The 20864-nt window shown below is 39.2% G+C and overlaps 1 protein-coding gene across 1 annotated transcript in view; it reads right to left on the reverse strand.

Moving 5' to 3' along the window:
* Positions 1 to 20864, reverse strand: part of ERG (ETS transcription factor ERG) — a 147725-nt gene that overhangs the window by 104721 nt on the left and 22140 nt on the right. The window contains 1 exon segment of the mRNA XM_040577558.1: positions 5056 to 5143. Within this exon segment, the coding sequence (XP_040433492.1) occupies positions 5056 to 5094 (39 nt within the window). The 5' untranslated portion in view covers positions 5095 to 5143.

Genomic DNA, 20864 nt, shown 5'->3' on the forward strand with positions numbered 1-20864 from the left:
CATTTTATAATCAAAGAAAGACTTTCTTGAGCAATGCAATGAATCCACAAAGACTAGACTCTTAGCTTAGTCAAAGAGAGGTGGGAGGAAAAAGCCTGGCCTTTACGAGGCAGTAGATGAGTATAATAGTAATTCTATCCCCCTTCCATTCTTGTCCCCATTGCCTATTTGGTCAGCAATTGTATTGTGCATACAAAACTCTCAGCATAACAACATCTTGGATCCTATTTAAAGACTCCACAATTCCAGGAAAAATAACAGATTTTATCAGACGCAGAATATGCTCCTTAATTAATAATACCTGTGAAACAAATTTGATTTAACCATAACACAGCTAATTAGGCACATCAAGTAGCATCTCTACACTGCCACAACTTGAAATCCAACATGTTCTTTGGCCATTAAAGGAGTTCTGGGACTAGGTTTTGTAATACTTCCAATGACAATATGGGATGCTGTACATGGAAATATGCATGTGCCACCTAATCTGTAGCCCAGGCACATAAGTGCTAAACTCAGGAGTAATTTTCAGAAACAGTTATGACGTAATTGTTTTATTTCTTCTGAGAAATCAGATTTTATTTTATTCATTGTAGTATTACATACTGCTTTCAGATTTGGTAAGCACAATTTGAAAGATTCAGAGGCAACAACCTCTAATTACATACACAAAAAAAAAAAAAAAAAAAAGAGATTGTGCAGATACAGTCTAGATGAATTTGGCTCCAAGTGTTTGATGTTGTCTTTGATTAAGCTATATAGGACATAAACAGTCCCCTTTTCCCAAGTTTTACAAAGCAAATGCAGGCTATACAATCCACAAGCACTTCTGTTCAGGTTGCCATTCACCTGTCTCTGTCTTTATCCCAAATATCAAAATCCCAGTTAAGCAAGAAATGGAAAAACTGGATCACATGAATATAGGCGGACCATATCTTCTGTTGGCATAAATCATCACTGCTTCAGTGAATTACACTCATTTGCCCCAGTGTTGACTCCATTCCTGATAAATGTAGTACTTCACTTGCCTACCTAGCAGTACCTTGGACACTTCCTCTCCCAGTGAGGACCAGTTCAATAAAATCTCTAGCAGTGATGTCAGAAGCTAACTGAAGCCAAATAAGCATTTGGTCTTTGCAGATGAGGCTGCTGAAAGCAGAATTTAACCCTTAAAAAAATATAAGTTTTATCGAACAGTCAGCATTCACAAAGCTTACATCATTAAAAACAAAACATGCAAATCCGACGTAGCACTCGCACAATGTTTCTATGGTTACCGTTATAAGAATTACAATTTAATAAATAGCAGGAAAAAAAAATCACATTGAAAAGTGTGTGTAAAGGACGATTAGTCTCGCCCATTCAAAGAGACAATCTAGCCGCTGACTTCTTGAAGACATCTCTAAACTTTCTTTTGAGTTTGATGAGATATAACTCTTGTTAAGATGTTTTACTTAATGCCAGTGTAAGCAGCTAGATCTTTATGTAGCTTCCAAATGACTAACATGGGACTACCCAAAGCAACATAATTCAGACTGACAAGCAAAGGCTCAACTTCCTGGTGAAAATTGTATTCAGCACTTCCATGCAGCACCCCGTTTAGAAAGATAGCAAAAATTGCATGTTTTCTAGAAGTGACACAGCATACATAGGAGACCTATTTTTGCTGTGTTTGAAAATTTCTGTTGGTGACAGAAGGACCTTGATCCCCTGACGGCACAGACAAAAATCTTCCTTAAGATTATGCTTAACATCAAACATTTTTAACTCCCAATTAAAATGACAGCCCCTTTCAGAGGTGAGGACAGAGCTAGTTGCAAACAGTCCTCTCTGCAGACTCCTCTCCAGTTTCCAGACTCATTAGAGAAAAACCATTCTGGAAGAGTGAGATGATACACAAACCTTGGTGTAAACCTGCACACCTTGTAGCCAAGCCCCCTCAACTATGAAAAACTGCACAAATGACTTTCCAAAAGCAATCTGTTCATTCTGATTCCAGATACCAGAAAGAATTTGTCTTGCTTTAAATAAAATAAAACCTTATTTTCTTAACAGTTTGCCATTAATCCATACTAATGGTACTACTTTAAGCCTTTAGCAATAGGAGTAGCAAACCTTATTAAACTAAGGTGCTGATAACACAAATCACTGAACACATACTCAACTTACTGATGCAAGTAGTATTACTGATTTCAGCTCACTCAGAAGCAATAGACATATGTGGTTGAAGACCAGGGTCAAAATTCCCCTATTTTGCTGAACTAGAACTAAGGGTCTGAACATATACATCCTTTTTCCTGTCCACATTAAATGTTTCTGTCCCTTATGCCTGGGTAAACACAAGCCTGTGACCCAGGCAATACTACATGTTAGGAAGCAGCAGGAACACGGATTCACCATATCAATTATGAATGATTCATTCAAGCTGAAAAATGTAAAGCTTAATCTTTAGTAGCTATGGAATGAAGCTGCCCAAACAAAATGAGGACACACATTAAGATTTTCAAAACATTCCCAAAATTGGACAGGCTCTGCCTAGGCATTGGAATCAGGTTCATATAATTTCTCATTCTGAAACAGAGCACAAGAGCTGTGAGATTGGTTGCATTTCCTTCTGGTAGAGCAAAAGGCTGTTTTCAAAATAGCACACATGAGAACTCAGATAATGCAAATGAAATCATCCTTGCTGAAAAAAAAAAAATAAATGTCTCTGAATATTCATATTGCCATATTCATTTATACTTCACATTCATTTTCTGCACATGTTCAGGCGAAAAATTAAAAATTAAAATCTGTCAAATCTTAATAATTCTGACATTTCCTAAAAAGCGATCTTCAAAGTTACAGCTCTAAATGTGCATGACTGAGGCTGCATCTGCTTTTTCAAGGAAAAAAAAAAAAAAAAAGAATACCATATGACTTACCTGGTGGAGTATAGTTAAACAAAACCATATCAAGGATGACTGTAATGAACCCAATGTGTCCCTTCTACAACACCACAGCAATTAATGGTAGAAAAGACCATCACAGCAAATAGTCTTTCCCATGTCTCATGCACATTACTTTCTCATGGCTTACTTTTAAGAACGTATTTACATCCACTTTTAAAGTCTAAATGAACAGCATCCATGGCAGCTTTCTGAAGAATGTGTTTAGACCAAAGCAGACCCTAATTACATAAACAGAAATGTGAAGGATTTGAGATTTATTTGGCTAGTTGTCCTCTCCCAAACACAGTATTAAAGTAACTGCCTTCCTCGCACCCCTTCTTAGTGTAGCAACAACTTGTGTGTGCTGTTCTGCTGAAAATAGACTCCTATAGGTTCCCTTGAACACAGAATTATTACAGAGATTTCTGTGCAGCTTTCTTTTACTTGCCATAAAAAGACGCATACATATCCAGCCTTGTTCTCTCAAATTCTAACTCCCATGGTAAAAAATAAAATAAAATAAAAATGCTTCAGATACCGATTTTGGCAGAAAGCAAGAAACTGAGTTCTTCTTAATGTTATTTCTGGCACTGTGGAAACTTAGAAAGCATGAAGAGGTACTAAATCCCCATAAAATTTCTGAATTCTTACCAGTCAAAATCTGAAATCCAGGTGACAAGACATGCTAAGGGGACAGACTGCTTGTGGTGGGGGTGTTTTCCTGCTCTTTCGATAAAGACAGTCGAGTGCCAGAAGACTCTGAATGTGTTGGGTTTTGGAAAATTTGGAGAGAGGGAAGAGACGAGCTCTCCTACCACTGCCTTTCAACCTAGTATCTAAACACAATCCAAAAATGCTGTAGGGAGTTATATAGAGAGGCTCTTTCATTCAGTACCTTTCTACAGGAAAAGTGAGCTATTTAAAATAATATTTCATTTTTATTCAGTTAAAAATAAGTTGAAAAAATGAAGCTTTTCTAAAGAGAGCTGCTGACTGGTGGATAGTGGCTAAATGAGAAGAAACTCCATAAAAGAAGCTGCAGAAAAAGTAGCTTCAAGGAAAGACAGACAGAGAAACAGAAAGGCAGATAGACAGAAAGAATAAAAGAAATCTTTGCATTCTCAGCTTGCTTAGAATGGCTGATCTATCCCTTTGATTACAGCAATCTCATTACACCAGCAGTACTTTGACGCGGCAGAGCCATGTGAATGATAAACGTGCAGTTTCATCATATTTTTATATGTATATGTATTTATATGTATTTTATATGTATAAAAATATGGGTCAGCTGGATTTCCCACCTAAGACACCGCTATATGAGTGTCTTTTTACTTCTGGAAAAGAATTGCTGTTCAACCCTAGAATCAGTCAGGCAACCATTTCCAAACAAAACCTCTAGACAATAAAATAGTAAAGCAGAGCTAGAGCATCCCCCTAACCAGCCAGTTTGTGAGGCTCAGGTGCTGTTTACAGGCAATACACAGATATGTCTTATTCATAGCAGTACACCGACAGCTATGTCTAGCAGGTTCCTATTCATCCGTGACAGAAGGATAAAAAGAACATAGAACAATAGTAATACTAATAATAGTAATGAAGGAGTGAAAAACAATGCAATGTCTTCTGAAATGTAGCAAAACAATGCTGTTTTTAAGACTATAGCACAATCCATTGTCCTTTGATTTACACAAAACTAGGCACCAAGTCTTTTCAAAGGGATTTTTGTGTGGCTTTGACTTTTTGCATTATGTTTATTTTTCTTCTTCAGCAAATGTTTGCCACTGGTTTTCATGGAGCAGAACTGGGGCCATAAATTCAGTATTTTGCAAGTAGGTGTTTTTTATCAAGCATAACAAATATTATAGGAAGATCAAGGGCTTTTAGTCATAGAAAGATTTACCCTCAAAATATCCACATACTTCAGAACATATCAGAACAGGTGTCAGCAACAAAGAATGCATGACTGACTCATACAAATAACATACAAATATCAAGAAATGAAAGAGCCAGTGCTGTACAGTAGTACAATTTATAAATATACAAGAAGACCTGCATTACATATATATATTCTTAAATTTTATCACTCTCATAACATCTGAGGACTCACAGTAAACAGGAAACTAACCTTGATGTGAGCTGCTGGATCTGGGACAGTCTGAATCATGTCCTTTAACAGGCCAATGTGTTTACCAGAAGCTCAGATTCCAAGGCAGCTGCATAACCAAAGAAACAAAAGTCATATGATTATATTTTTAAAAGTTTATTTTCAATAGAAATCTCTTATCTTTTTATAGACAGATAAGCACCTTTCCTTCCCCAGACTTCCTTGAAAACCAGTACAGCTGAAGCTCTAAGACAGTTCTATTTCTGTGTAGTCTGCAAGGATATATTTCAGAGAGGAGAAAACAGTCAGCCCTGAAATTCTCATGGAAAATTGGTCTTTATCTGTAACGGAGGATTTTCCTGAAATAAGAGCTCTGGGATGTGCTCTGCACTGCACAGCCCTATTAATCATCAGAGATATCAGGGATTTCCACAATCTCTTCTTCCCAATTTAGAAACATATACAGCAGGACTGGGACAGATCTGGGGCTGATATAAGCAAGTATCGTTTCACTGAAGTTGTGCCCATTTACAATAGCTACAAATCTGGTCCAGCCATTCAATTAACAGCACTTCAGAGCATGGATCTTCTGGGATCCCTTATCCATGTCCAGTAATAAAGCACAGAGGGATTACGGCAGGCGTGAGGCATTTCTCTACTTGTGCAGAGGGTGAGGAACCACTAAAACAATTTAAAATAATAAAAATATATAGTTTGAGTAATCTAAAGTACTGCTCGGTAGCTAGAACATCAATTAAGTGCTAATAAATTGGGATCAATAAGTCAGGAAACTAGAAAAAATATGGAAAAATGTAGGAACATGAATGTTATTTAAAGTAATATCTTTTTCTCTGTTTCCCCTAGAAGCCTGGAAATTCCCATTTCTCGTGCAAGAGGCTTCTTTTTGCCCATGACCTTGAACTTCTTTCATCTTTTAAAGCAGTAAGGCATGATCAGAAAAAAAAAAAAAAATCTTATTCTTCATCAATATCATCTTTTTTATTTCATTATCTGTTCTCAGATCTACACGAATTTGCAGATCAAACTGCAGATAGGCTTTATCTATTTTTTCAGGCAAAAAGTTGATAGAGTGACAGACACCAAGTTGCAGTTTGCCCCAGAAAGTGTCCTCATGATTTAAGGAAACCATGTATAAACTATGGAATTACACATTGCAATTAAAGATACCTCCATTTAGATCTTAATTAATTTCCCCCTTGCTGCTTAAAGGTTCCAGGTTTGTTCCCCTTCAAATCAAAGAAAATCAAGTACTTAATTCTACAGCCTACTAGGGAAACCCCAACACATGCCAAATTCCCATTTCGATTGACCTTTCATACACTTTTTTCAGCTATTTATGGGTGATCAAATGGGATACTGATGTCACGACTTTCAGCGAAGATATATCTTTCCACAGAGCTTAAATGTCTTCAAAAGCAATAGATACTTGTTTTAGTAAAAGCTAACGTTCATCAGCAGTGTTGTTCAAACTGAAGTCATATACATCAGCAGTGACATGCCTTTCAGTTCCCTTTTTCCCTTCCCTAGTAAATCCATGCCTGTCATGTTATTCATTGGATTTATGGGATTCATATTTTAAGCTTTCAAAACATCATACACGGAATGTGGAAACTCCTACATTTCATTTAAACTGAACAGAAAAATATTTTGCACCCAGCACTTGATCATGTTTTCACAGTTCCTGTACTTTCACCGTGGCATTGCCATAAAGGTGCCTCACCACCAGCAAAGAATAAAGACAAAACCTTCTGAGGAACTGTGCCACAGTTTATTTCTGTCCCTCGTGCCTTTGTTCAGCCTACAAGGATGCACTGTGCCACTTGCCCCTACCCCACGTCTTGGCTGACCCAGGTTTCTGAAGAATGGTGGGCTGCGTGCCACCTCCCAGCAGCGCTGCACCCCCTGCCCTTGGGCTTGTCCCCTGCTCCACTGGGTGCCATCTGGCATGGTGGCAAGGACAGGACATGCCAGACCCCACCTCTCCCAGCCCACTTGCAGCTCCCATCACAGCTGGGCTGGAAACACCTGAGGGTACCACAGGGAGTTCTGCCTCTCCCCAGTTCTGGCTGCCTGGGTGGTTCGCCCAACAAGAGCAGTGTTTTGCACTTAGGGAGCACGTGCTGAGCTCAGAGGTGTGGACTCTGTTCCAGAAATGCCCCGTGGCACTCTGGGGAGGGAAACAAGCTTTTCTTTCAGAGCTCAGATTTGCTTGGAGTTATTAGAAGGGCCTGGGGTTTAGAAGGAGTCACTTCAACAATGCCAGGTTTATGCATATCCCATCTTTCCCCCCAAAAGATGGCTTCTTTATAGGAGAGGAGATGATGGAGAGCATTTGCAAGACAGTTGCCAACTCTGCACCACACAGTATGGGAATCAACGACAAGCAAAAGTTAGCCACCGTGAGTTAGAAAGATGCTTATGCAACTGTTCTGGCCATTTGACTTTTTTCCCCATCCTGCTGCACAGCGGTGATCCCAAAAGGGGGAATTCTGCTTTAAGCTCAATCTTTGGCAGTGTATTCTTGTTTCTCTCCTGGACATTCATTCATGTCTACCCTATAGGGGACATATTTTGCAAAAGGCGTGACTTCTGCCTTCTTACTTTTGCAAATCATTGTTTAAAAAGCTGTGACAGTATTTCTTCCTTTTTCCAAACAGAAATATCATTTTAATTACCTCAGCTCCACCTTTACTGGCTGGAATTGGACGCTTCCAGACATCTGGTACTAACTTTCTGAACCAGATGGTATTTATTGCCAGAACCTCCTCCACCCCCACCCCAAATTTCATGCTGGTCATGTTTGTGCTTGACAGTCCGTCACAGGGCTTGCACGTGGCGGCAGATTTTGCTCTGCATCCCCTGACTAGCATGGCTCTAATTTTAAGAGTCCAAATGACACCAAACCCAGTTTTAGGGAGACATCTCTGTCCAGGGGACTGAAACAGGGAAATCATAACATAAACTGAAAGCTAAGCACTTGCTTGAGTGCTTTCTTGCATTAGGGCTTAGCCTAGGAAGGATGTTCATAGCCAAAGAGCAGGTTTTCCTGCAGACTCTGGCGTCACAAATCACTGTCATTTACTCTCCTCTGGAGGTGTACATCCCATGACCAAAATGGAGGAAGGCCCCACAGCATCAGCCATGGTATGGTAGGAAAGAACCAGAGATCGGTGTGCTGGTGTTCCCACTGCACCCCAAGCAAGACGGGACAGTGAGACTCTCAGGTCTGCTGCCTTTCTGCACATGCAACTTGTAGTTTAGGAGTGATGCTAACACATCAAAGGGGCGCAGAGTTATGTACGGCTCTAGAGTTCACCAGATGAGATTACATTGTTTTTCCTTTTTATAGTCATATCGAAAGGATTAGACTTTTTAATGTACAATATACTGCCAAAGTACTGGGAGGCTGAATGTCCTCTCTGTCTGGGGAGCGGCATACACCCCTCTCTCCTGGCTCTCCATGTTGGGGTTAGCCCACCTCCTGCCAGGTACTTCCCTGCTTGCAGATGGGAACATAGGTCCTTTTCCTTATGATACTCAAAAAAAAAAAAAAAAAAGAGCAGGTTAGGTTAACCTGGCCCAAAATATTTATCTGCAAAAGATTTAATGCTCAAAAGTAAAGCCACAGATTGTGTACAGCACCAGGTAACAAAGGACCATTTCATCCACAACAAACAGCACAACCAGAACGCCGAGCAAGATTCGTGGTGCCACGAAAGCAAGGATGATATTAAATGGTTACCCCGGCACAGGCTGCACAAGAGAGAGCAGAGCCAAAGCGCCGCTTGGAGGACAATGTCTGTCTGACAAGACCCCTATACCCATGCCTCTGAGGTGGCAAGGACCTGCACTTTACAATTCACACTTGTGTGAGTATAAGACAGATGGAAAGGCTATGCATAGCGCACAGCACTGGAAATTTGCACGCATACACACATGTGCTGGCATGATGAATAATACTGAGTGGCATCGCAGAGAATTTCTACCGGCATGACTTTAGGATGTTTACCATTACTCACAGGAGGTGAATCCGTCAACAGCTATGCAGACTATCCTGAGTGAGTGCCAGCAGGACTTTCATACCCTCCCCCCCACTGTCATGCAAGCTGTGCTTGTCACATATTTTATAAGAACTGATGTTTTTCAGCTGTTTGAGAATTTTTGCAATGTGCAACTCTATCCATTTCTGGATTGTTTTTTCAGGAAATCTCTCTCTGGACATCTGGGTCCTACCAGCACTGGTGAGATAGCGTGTAAAAGAGAGAAAGACTGGGATATCCAAAAGGCATGTAAATCTGCATATCTCCTCATGGTGTTTAGAAATAGTGCAAGTTACTACTGCCTTACATTAAAGCTTCCCTACTTAGTTAGGTGACTGACATATGTGTGCTTTTCAGCTTTTGTGGACACCTAAAATTGTCACAGTTATATTGTGAGCTCTTGTAGAGCAAATCTGAGGCAAATTTAGGCTTGTTACACTTTAGGAACAGTGAACAGATCCAAGGAGCTCCAAGGACCAGAAACTGAAAACCAGTGTGAAGTCACTCTTAATAGTAGTACGAATAGAAGAGGTGAAATCCTCATCCACTGAAATAAACTGTACTATTGTGACTGTCTAAGACACGCCAGAAGTTTACCCAGTTCAGTTCATATATGCAAAACTCAGGAGCAGAAGATTAATACAAGCATGCGGGGAGGGAAATGGCATGAGGAGCAAAACCCAGTCATATCTACTGAAGAAAAGCCCAGAACTGAAATCACAGGATGTTTATAATTCAGCAGTTGTAAACCAGGGCTATGATGAGCAGAATCTGTGAAATACAACTCTTCCAACCCAGGGACAATATTGACAGTACGCTATTACATAGCAGAGCTGTATAACATGGGCTTAAAGCTTTTGTGTTTAGCTTGTGGTTGAGTATAACCACTTCGGTTTATTTTTGTTGCTTCGTTTGTTGCGACCTCTTTGCATTCTAACAACCTCAACAATAAAACCCCCTGGAAAGATCCTGCTACATTCAAGAAACGCTACTGTCAAGTCAATTCATCTGCAGTCAGTACATATTTTCTGTTAGGATAAGACTTCATGACTGCAGGTGGACACCATGAACCAAAAAAAAAAAAAAAAAAAAAAAACCTAAATTATGAAAATAGGAAAAGATGAGCCCATCAGCCAGCATTTCTACAAATTTCCATACTTAACTAAAACTTTTTGTACTCATCCTGCCTTTGCAGGATTGCACACAATGGATGTGTTTGTGCACTGATGTGCTTAGCTGCAAGTGTGAACTGATGCTACCTGGAATTTACTGTTCCATTAGTAGGTTAGGATTAATAGATCCTAACCTGTGAATCTAAGGCATATCTGTACTTACGAGTACATTAAATAAATAGTAATTTCTCTGAGAGATAATTTTCCAATTGTATCTTCTTAATATTTTTTTAGATTTTTAGATAAAATGGCATTATTTGTTTAAAAAATCAGTAGGGGAAAAAAAAGCAGGGGGCGAAGGGGTTGGTTGTTGGGTTTCAATTCTGGCAGCAAAAAGCCAAAAAAATTTTCATGTTTAAAAAACACCTTAAAATATTAATAAATAAATAAATAAATGTTACTTTTTATTTCCCCTCAAAATAAACACAACTCCTCCACCCAGCTCTCCTCCTGAAAAGCCACCTAAGAGTTGTGTTTACGACTAGCTCATGCTGATAAGTTCTCTCCCTCACACGGTACTAATGCTATTTCCCTGACAGGTCAGGGTACTGGTTGACCTGAAAGAAAATGGGATTCCTTTCAACATCACCAGCTCCCTGGTCCAGCAAATCGTGGCACCTCCAGAGACCCCAGGGTTGCGAGTGGCAGGGAGGGGAGACCCACGCCTGTCATCAGCAGCTGTGGGCTCTGAGTGAGTTAAGCTGACCATGAAACCACAAGCTGAATATTACCGTAAGCGAGTCAGTAACTGAAGAATGAACCACGTGTCACCACCTGTTTGTGAGGGCCCAGATGGCCAGGGTTTACAGTTAGCTCTGCACTAATAGCTGTACTCCAGGTCCTTCGCATTTGTGGGTGGAAATGGATGCGTTATCTGAAGGCATATCTTTGCCATCTATGTCTACGTCTGCCTCTCCTGGAGTTCATCAAAACTGAAGATGGATTTTGTTCTGGGATACAGAGCTCTTCTGCACACATTCCTAAGGAGTTAAACCATGAATTGGTAGTACAAGGAGTTAAGTTTCTCGTAATGAATGAACAGTGCTCTTTTTCTTGGAAAGGTCAGTCCACCTATGGGGAAAAGGCAGCACATGGTCCCCCACTCCTTCCCTGTGAATGTGGAGCCTATGGAGAAGGCACATTTCTACACTACCACCCAAATATATCTGTACAGCTACTGCTTATCTTAAGTTTAATGCATGATCTCAGGGGAGGATACAGCCCTAAATTAGCTCATTTACAGTAGGAACTTTAGACTACAGCCAAAAATATTTGTTTTTATTAGCACTCCCTATATAGTACGCCTCTGACCAATAACTTGTTTTATTTATTTTTTTGGCGAATTACCATGTTCTTATTCAAAGCCATAATGAGGATTATATATCAAAGTGGAATGCAGAGTAGCTATTCCTGAAACTCCCAACTGCGTATAAAAGAGTCTGGAATTCCCCAAACACTATCTCTTCAGTCCAGGCCACTTACAAATGTGGTTAACATGAATGAAGTAATATCTTCAGAAAGGAAGGAGACTTTTGAGTCACGTCTGACACATTTAACTGCATAAACCACTTTCCATAGCTCAAGGTTTTGACTGTCTATCATAATACCATGCAGGGGGGTTTGATAATGATTTCTCCCTGATGCTTATCCTGTTACAGGATACATACACACATGCACAGGATACCACGGGGACAGCAGCAAATGAATTCAAGACTTTATACTCTCCAAGTGGAAAACCACAGAGTTCACCAGAAAAGTTGCCAGATCAAATCAAATTCCTGTTTGATACACTTTGTTGCCTTTCAGTTTCATGCTAGAGCTGTCCTGTCAGATTTCTGTGTTTAACTACTCAATCTCAACACAACTCCATGCTTAGCTGAAGATGTCCACAATTCAGCTCCACAAGAACAAGACCCACAGCCACAAAGTAACCACCACACAATTTCTGTCTGCAGGCTATAATTATGGACCTTAGTGCTCTACAGAAATACGACTTTCAAACGAAAAATAGAGCACTGTACAAAAGCCAGATGACATCAGAAGAGGTATATAGTGACAAACAGTAACTTCTAATTTACATTCATTTCACTGTTAGGACCCAGGTCTGTTTCAAACATCTCAACCAACGGTCCACTTAAAATTACAGCTGTGGAAAGATATACACACTGTTATCAAATGAATTAATGAGACATTATTTTGAGGCTGAGTCACAAGCTAAGTAAAACTAATATCTTCTGTGAAAAGATAAAACAAAATGAGTGTGTTTTAGAAAGTGAAACGACAAGATCCAGCTCAATAAGAACAAATTACAGAGCAATCTCCTGTGGCGCATGTTACCAGTTCCTTAAAGCTTTCCTTGGCTTCTGCCTCTTGCATTTCAAGGGTATTTGTTTAGGAAAGATTTGAGCACGATGGCATTCTGCATACAGTTCTGGTACCTCGATTTTCCAGGTCAGAAGTAGCTGTGTGAAATTGAAGGGCAGATGATGTACATGAGATTAGCTTGGATGCTCTAGCTGCCTTCTAGTTGTCAGATACCTATGCCTCTATTTTTCTTTTGTTCACAGATCTATTTCTAATAAGCCCACGGAAAGTGCTAGGTAAGAATCAATCTGCTTGGCACTGCACACAGCATTCAGATGACATATTAATTTTTCAACCATACTTAGGTATTTGGTACAAACTGATGGCATATACATAATAAGCAGAAAACAACAGTATTTCTCAAAGTCATAGGGAATTTTGTGAACACCTCACAGACCTTTTGAGGATAGCTATTTGATTAAATTTGCATAATGAGAAATGACATACACCATGCACTTTCAATAACAACAGAGTATATTAAAGGTGTGCATTATTTGCTGCACATTATTCACACAGTTCTGCCAAACCTACAATCACCCTGAATTGCTACAGTTAAAAACAATATCTAAAATCTGAAGAATATAAAATAAGATATATGGGAGAAATAAAGTGTAATGCCACTTAGCTTGGAAATATATGAGCAAGAAATAAAAAATAGTTAATGCTTTCTCTGTTTTCCATAAATTTCCTCGGTTGTCATATTCAAGAAATGTATATGTTGTTCAGGAACAGAATGTACTGGCACCGAATCTTTTGCATGAAAGTATTCACTTTGGGGATGCAAGAAATGTTTCAATAATCTGCACTGGAAAGTTGTCCTCCCTTTTCTTCCCTTAGATTTCTGGGGGATACTTCTTGTTCTAATGAGTAGTATCACTGTTTTAATAAACATTATTGTTTTGTTGTTCTTTCCTATGTGTATGCACTCACTCTTGTTGGTCCAGGGTTATGCAAACAGGAGAAGCCCTTTTATGTGCTGGGGAATTTACCCCTTAGACAGCACCACTGGACACCTTCTTTGAAGCTCTCACAGAGCATCAGTGGGAAGAAATTTCTGTAGCTGCCCAGTCCCTACCTGTACATCCCAGTCATGACCTAACAACCCACTCCTGCTGTGGCACCTCCCTGCAATGCTCCCTGTGCTGAATTTGTGCCATTCGTGGGTGGGAGCCATAAATCCCGGACAGATTCCCTCAGAGGAGTGATGGGCCTTGAGGGACAGCAAAGATTGTATCAAGCCCTAAATCAAGCTCGACAGAACTTTTCTGAAGCAAATCAAACCAAGAGCAGGCCACTCACTGAAGTATGGTAAATCCCCATCATGGAGAACATTCACATAGAATCATAGAAACATGGAATGTTACAGATTTGGGCACATGCAAGCAATTTATTGTTTTATGGATTTAAGGTGTTCCAGGGAGAATGAAAAATGGCCCTCTATGTGGAAATTTTCCAGAAGAAACTCAGACCTAGCCATGGACTGAAAGGGTAACAACACTGGACCAAGCAGTAGGATGAGGTGTCTGAAGCATGTTTCTCCAGCACAGCTTTATTTTCAGAGACATTCATGCCTGTTTCACTTCTACAGCTATGTACAGATATACTCAGCAAAAGCAAAATAGGGGGATCAATTTATGGGATATCAGCAGCAGAGGGAATGGATAAATCCTCAGCGAAGGGATAAGCAAAACATGACAGAGAGGGTGATGGAGAAGTGTGGATGACTCTTGACAATCCCCTGCAAGATTTCTACATTTTTGAATCCCCACCCTGAGAATGGAAAAGTGGCTTCACTGGGAACAACATTAACCCAAATAACATGACTGGCAACACCATTTTTTTCTTAAACTATGCTTAAGAAGACAAAGTGCAAATACATGCCATGATGATTCTTTAGCATATTAGTAAATTATGCCAGCTTCCAGAAGAAATGGTCATTAGACTAGAGAACAAAACTACGCAGAGTGTTCGAAATTCTTCAGACCAATTTTTCTTTATGTTTCTAAATGCTTTTTACTCCTCTTATATGTCCTTGGCATAAAATATTTTTTTTCTTTTTTTTTCTTTTTTTCTTTTTTCTGTTGGTTTAATTTCTCTTTTTACTTGTGGCACTTTTATTTCAGACGTTGGAAAGTAAAAATAAAAATTGGAACAGCTGTATAAACATGAGGTATTTAAGAAAGAAAGTGACTTTCAATGAGTGTTGACCTGCTTTGCAAGAAGTGCTTCAAAAGTACGTATCAGAAAGACTGGCACTCCTGTTCGAATTTGAATCTTGCTTTATCAATAAAAATATTAATGTACTATAAAAATGGAAATATTATATATCCTTAGTAAGAAAGTACCTTCAAAGGGTATGTCATCTTTTAAAATGCTTTGATTTATGGCCTTCACAGTTTTGTTTTTATTTTTATTTCAAATTTATTTGAAGAATGTCTATAAATAGCTAATATTGACTGAATGTATAATTTTAGTCTCTTTTTTCAGCATCTGGATTTTGAAGTAGTTTGTTAGATGAAACATCAACTCGCCACTTGTGAAACTGTAATGTCTAAAGTTAAGTGCTTAGAAAAATAATGTTTTGTGGATTTAAATGTATTTCCTAATAGTGAGTGTAAAGCTATAGCATAAAATTTACAACACAGTGTGGAACCTGTACTGAGCAAAGATACAAGCTTGACTCAGAAATGTGAAGAAAGATATTTCACATGGAAAAGATATTCATTAACCTCAGCTGAAAACTTCTAGTATGTTTATTTCTCTACACTGCACAGGAAATGTTTATATCCCACCTCATACACTATTTTAAAACAGAGTGAAGATGAATATATTTAGCTCGCTGAGTCTGATTTCATAGCAGGCAAAAAGCGCAGCAGAAGCAGTGCATGGGGTTTTGCATTTGGCTAAGTTAAAAATCGCAATATGTTTTACTTACAGCTGGAGAAGAAAAGTGATCACAGGGTTAAGGCAGATTTAGCTCACTCCTGCGTGCTTTTCCAGCAGAACTTCGGAAGGCCCCAGCATGGCAAAGAGTTACAGATGCAACCAACCACCTCTGCACTTTGGAAGCAGTTCTTCCAGAGCAAATGGGACTGCTCTCAATGTATAAAGACATGAATATGCCTTTGCAAGGATAAGGCTACAGTTACCTTCTTGCTTAGGATTGATTCACAATCAGAACTTAATAGAAGAAATGTGGCTTACAGTCCAGACTTTCAGTAGATGTAATAGGAAGTTTGGGAATGGAATACAGGAGGGTTTTCTTAAGCAGAGGGGCCCTTTATATTTAGTTATTCTGTAATTAGTTGTTTTTTATTGACATAAGGCATACAGATGGGCTTATACATCGCTATAGAAATATGGCCAAAGTTTATTATCTTATTACATTTATTGCCATGCCTTCCATCAAGATGGTTCACAAAAGCACTTAACTAGCACAGGACCCAATCCCATTTATGTTCAAGTAAACAGCAAAACTACCACAGATTTCAGCCATGTAGAATCAGACTCCAACTGCTATGTGGGCATACACGTTTCACCCACTCCTGAAGGGGTTTGTGCCTGAAGGAAGTACCAACTTTGAATGGAGAACACTGCTGCAGAAGTAGTTTGTTCCCAGAACTGGCAGAAACACATTGCAATTATAAAGGAGAAATTCAGATTGTCTCAGGAAGCCTGAATAATATCTTCCCCCTATGTAAATGGTAAGTTCAGGACCTGTAATACTCAGGTATTTAAGAGCTGGCCCATTCACAATCCCCCAAACAATACCGGTGTCCTCAGTACAGCTGAAGTAGTCACATGATTCCTGTGCTTCTAGCATTTCAACAGCTCATGGTCCTTGAAGGAGAAAATGGAAATATACGTGGGGAGATATGTGTCTAACATAAAATAGTCCCAACGCATTAATAAGTACTTGGGCTGCTCTACATTGGTGAAAAACCTGTTGAGGATGGTGTCTGTTGTACTTGAGCCTGCAGGGATCAGGCTCACTGGACTGGCAGCTGACATGGAAGCTGTGCATTCAGATTACCTTGTTAATATGGAGATCTGTAGAAATTCAATGCTAGGTGAAAGCAATTAAGAGGTAAATTCATGTAAGTGTAGTAAATTGATGTAGCCAAACTGCTTCTGCTACCTGAACTCATTTCTTTAAAACTAGTAGTCAACACACAACACCAAATTGCTTGTAGACACAACTCAGGTGACCTACTAAGTATCAAAGGACTTTCATCACAGGAATTTAACGCAGACTGAGTGTACCCCACATTGGCCATCCACTCTTTCTTTTGGTTCAGACATATGTTAGGACCTCTTGTAACAAAAAGACCTAACCCGAAACTGTTTAGCTCACAAGAAAACGTTCCTTCAATATTTTTATAATCTAAAGTTTTTCTTTGTTCTCTCCTTTCAAAACAACTGATCCCATCTCAGAATCTCCTGCTAAATAATGATGAGAAATAGACATATAAAAAAGTGAGATTTTGATTATTCAAATCTGATTGTAGAGTCCAAGTTTAGAATACACTTTTTACATACCTCTTCACATTTGTTTCCTCAGGGGTGCAGCCTTAAGCAAGACCCATTAGCATTTGTTAATGCAACAAATAATTCCCTTTCATTTTTTCCTGCACTGCAAATTTGCTCAGCTCCCATTATGCCTAAGAACTGCTTACATTTTTTGCAGTGTTTATGTCCAAAATATTCCTCATTTCAAAGTCTCACTCCCATTCCTTTGCTCAACAAGAATTGACAAATGTTTTGTCCAGGAATTATTCAAACTTTCGGAAGAAAAGCAGCAGTTTTTCTTACGAAACCCTGCTGACTATTCTGTGCTGATTCTGACCAATTCCAGTAACAATCAACAGTGCTGATGGCAATTTGAGCATATGGCTTTTGTGTCAGCTACTAAGATGCTGTCAGTCTAACTGGCCTATCTGTTGGGACGCCAAACACAGCATTGTCCTGGGGTCTCCCATATGGTGAACTCCAGATCCAGCACGGAGATCTAGCAAAGGAGAACTAATCCAGATGGCAAAACAGCTGTGGTGTTGAACTGTGACCCTTAAACTGCTTTCTGGTTGACAGGAACTTAGTTACAGTGTAGGCCAACTTTTACCTCTGGATCTTCATTTGCCCCTCAAAAAAATCCTTTCTTCTCCTTTCCCATGGAAGCACCCCTACAAGATATCACATCTGTGTTGCTGCCACACAGAGATAATCTCCCAACTCTAGAGCACACAAGGTAATCCCACCTCATGTTGGGACAAGATGCTGTACATAGCAATGCCTCCTGACTCTACCACATACTTTCTGCAGCATCTCCATGTTTATGTGGTGGACCATGCATGAGCTCTGAGGCAGGAGAATCACAGAACAGATGAGGCTAGATGGAGGTGACTCATTTGGCCTAACTTCATGCTCAAAGCCAATTACAGCAGGTTGCTCGGGGTCTTGTCCAGTCAAGCTCTGAATATCTCCCAAGCCCGAATTACACTACTGCTCTAGTCATCTGTTTCAGTGTGTGGCAACCCTCAGGGTGATCTTTTTTCCATGTTTCTGGTCACAATTTCCACTATTGTAGCTTACAACTGTTGTCTCTTGGCCTTTGCTATATACCTCTGAGAAGAGTATGTATGTGTCTTCTTGGCGTTTCGCCACTGAGTAGCTGAAGACCACCATGATATTTTTTTCTATTCTGCAAACGTTGGACCTTTTTCATTCAATCTTTTTATCTTTTGCTCAGTGCTGCATAGCTGCTGACTTACTGTGTCAAGCAAGAAGAATTCTAAACCCCATAACAGCTTGAAAATTTGTACCAAAAATGTGTTCTTTTTTTTTCCCCCAATTTGTATTCTATGAAATCATTAGCCATTAGAAAAAGCTGTATATTTCAGCATTAACTTTTTTTTTTTTTTCTGAACATGGTAGCATGTAGATTCAGATTTATTTTTTTCTGAAACGTCAGTCTTTCATTTCTTTAAATTAATGTACTCCTAAGAGAAAAAAATAAATTAAAAAAAAATAAAAATCTGGAAGTTCAAAGAATTTAACTGAGTGATGCAAAATATTTCCTTTAAATCTAGATCCCATTCCTTCCACTTTTTTATATGCCAGGTGTGTATAAATGTCAAATACCAGGTCTAGAACAGCCATGACTTTGTTTTTTCAGTAGAATTGAAAAATTAAATTACTATTCTTTCCACCCCAAGCTTTGACTCATCGTTGTTCAACCTGCTAATGAAATATAGTTAGGATGAAAAAGAAACAAAGCTGTATTGTCACTTCCACGTTCTTTGATGCTTGGTGTTGTAGTATGCCACAATTTTTGACCTTGGAATTTTACTTTTAGAATATTTGCAAGACTGGTTGTATAATATTTGTGTGCTTCATATTCGTGTACCTCAGACCTAACAAAGGAAACCCCTGAGTAGCTGATGGACTCAATCTCTAGCAGGAACTACAAAAGATCAAAAGCTCAGATCCTGCTCAGATCCTATTCATATCAGTGGGTTTCAAATCTGCCTCAAACTAGTATGTCTGGAAGACATAGCACTCTGAGATTGATCAATACACCAAAAGGAGGGGAAAAAATAAAAAAATAATATAAAATTCCATCACCTTAGAAAGACATGTGACAGGCAAAGCTAACTAAGATGGTGTTAGTCATGGGTATGATGTTCTTTCTTTATGGCATACAGAAGTTTTATGTATTTCCTAAGGACTCAGTGGTACACATGAATTAGCTGTAATTAGAATTGGTGTTTTGAGTGCCAAATGACTTCAAAATGACTCAGGATTTTCTCCAGAAAATGTCACAACACCAAACATCCTACAAAATTAAATCTCTTTCCTCAGCTAACTGGTGCCAACATCTTTTTTACTCTCCTTGCAGAAAGGCAGGAGAAGAAAAGAGCTGGTATTTTCAGAAGGGTACAAAGTGCAATGATTTGAGAGTCTTCTCCCCATCTCTGAGATCTGTGGGGCAGTAAGGGACCCACATACTGTGATGTCACGGAGCCTGTTTTTACCTTCAATGAAAAAATAATAACATGCTCCAGACACCTTCCCTTTTCCTCTGGCTACATATCATAGTCCTGATGGAGTATAATGGAGACAAAAAGCCCTCCACAGGGGTTCAGCTAAGCTCAGAGTAAGCAGGGAAAAGTGGTCAAGGGGTAAGGAACAATTAGGCCTATTTTATATTTGTGAAACAATTAGTCATAATTAGGCCAGTTTCACATTTGGAAAGGGGGAATAGCTTTAATTAGAGTGGAATTATGTCCCTTTGACAGACTTCAGAGGAAACTCTAATGGCAGGATGCAAACTATAAAGCCTGCCAGGCTTTTACAGCATTTAATAGCTTATGGAGCATATTGTGAGTATACAGTCCTTTCAGTATGTATAACAACCATCTGCAACAAAACCCCATGTCTCTGCTAGGATCAGAGTTACTAAAAAGGGGGAAAAAAGAATTTTAAAACAGCCACCAAATCCTCAGCTTGGCTCAAGCACCTTCATCGCTATATTTGGGCAGCTTCTCGCCCTAATCTAGAAACTTTTTTTAACTGTGAAGTTCTTGCCACAGAATATAAAGGAAACATGAAGTGCCATGTAAGGAGATAAATGCTTCATGTCTAGCTACAAAGTATACTCTTTCATCTCAGTCATGCTTTTGTTTAGCTATTAACTAGAGGACTGGTCTGCATACGAACTTGCATTAAAATAAGTCAATTGAATTTAATTGATGCCTTCTGTTACTCACTCTGGGGCTTAAAATGGGCACTGGTCTCAACATAGAAGTTTCTTGGGAGCTGAAACTGTTCTGCAGCTTAGTTTTCATTGACTTCACTTAAAAAAACTTCCACAGGAATAAAGAGCAAGTCTTTCACTGAGAACAGTGGAAGTATTCCTGTAGAGTCCAAAGAACTGGCTCTGAAGCAGGACAATCCAACGACAGATATTTACCTAAAAATACAAGTCTATTTCCATCCTCTGAAGTCAAAATCAAGTAGAGCATGTTGAAACCCTGCAGAGCAGAATACAGAACAATGTGGTATTGATGACAGGAATACTGCCGATACTTTTATTTCTTGGTGGGAACTGCTCCAAGCAAGACACTTCTTTTTCAAATGTAGGGATGATGACTTCTTGGATTTTTTTTTTTTTTTCAGGGGGAAAAAATGCAGCTTTCATCCATCCCTAACCATCACAACATTTGAACCAATTTTG

The sequence above is a fragment of the Cygnus olor genome, chromosome 1 (genome assembly GCF_009769625.2).
Source record: "Cygnus olor isolate bCygOlo1 chromosome 1, bCygOlo1.pri.v2, whole genome shotgun sequence".
NCBI lineage: Eukaryota > Metazoa > Chordata > Aves > Anseriformes > Anatidae > Cygnus > Cygnus olor.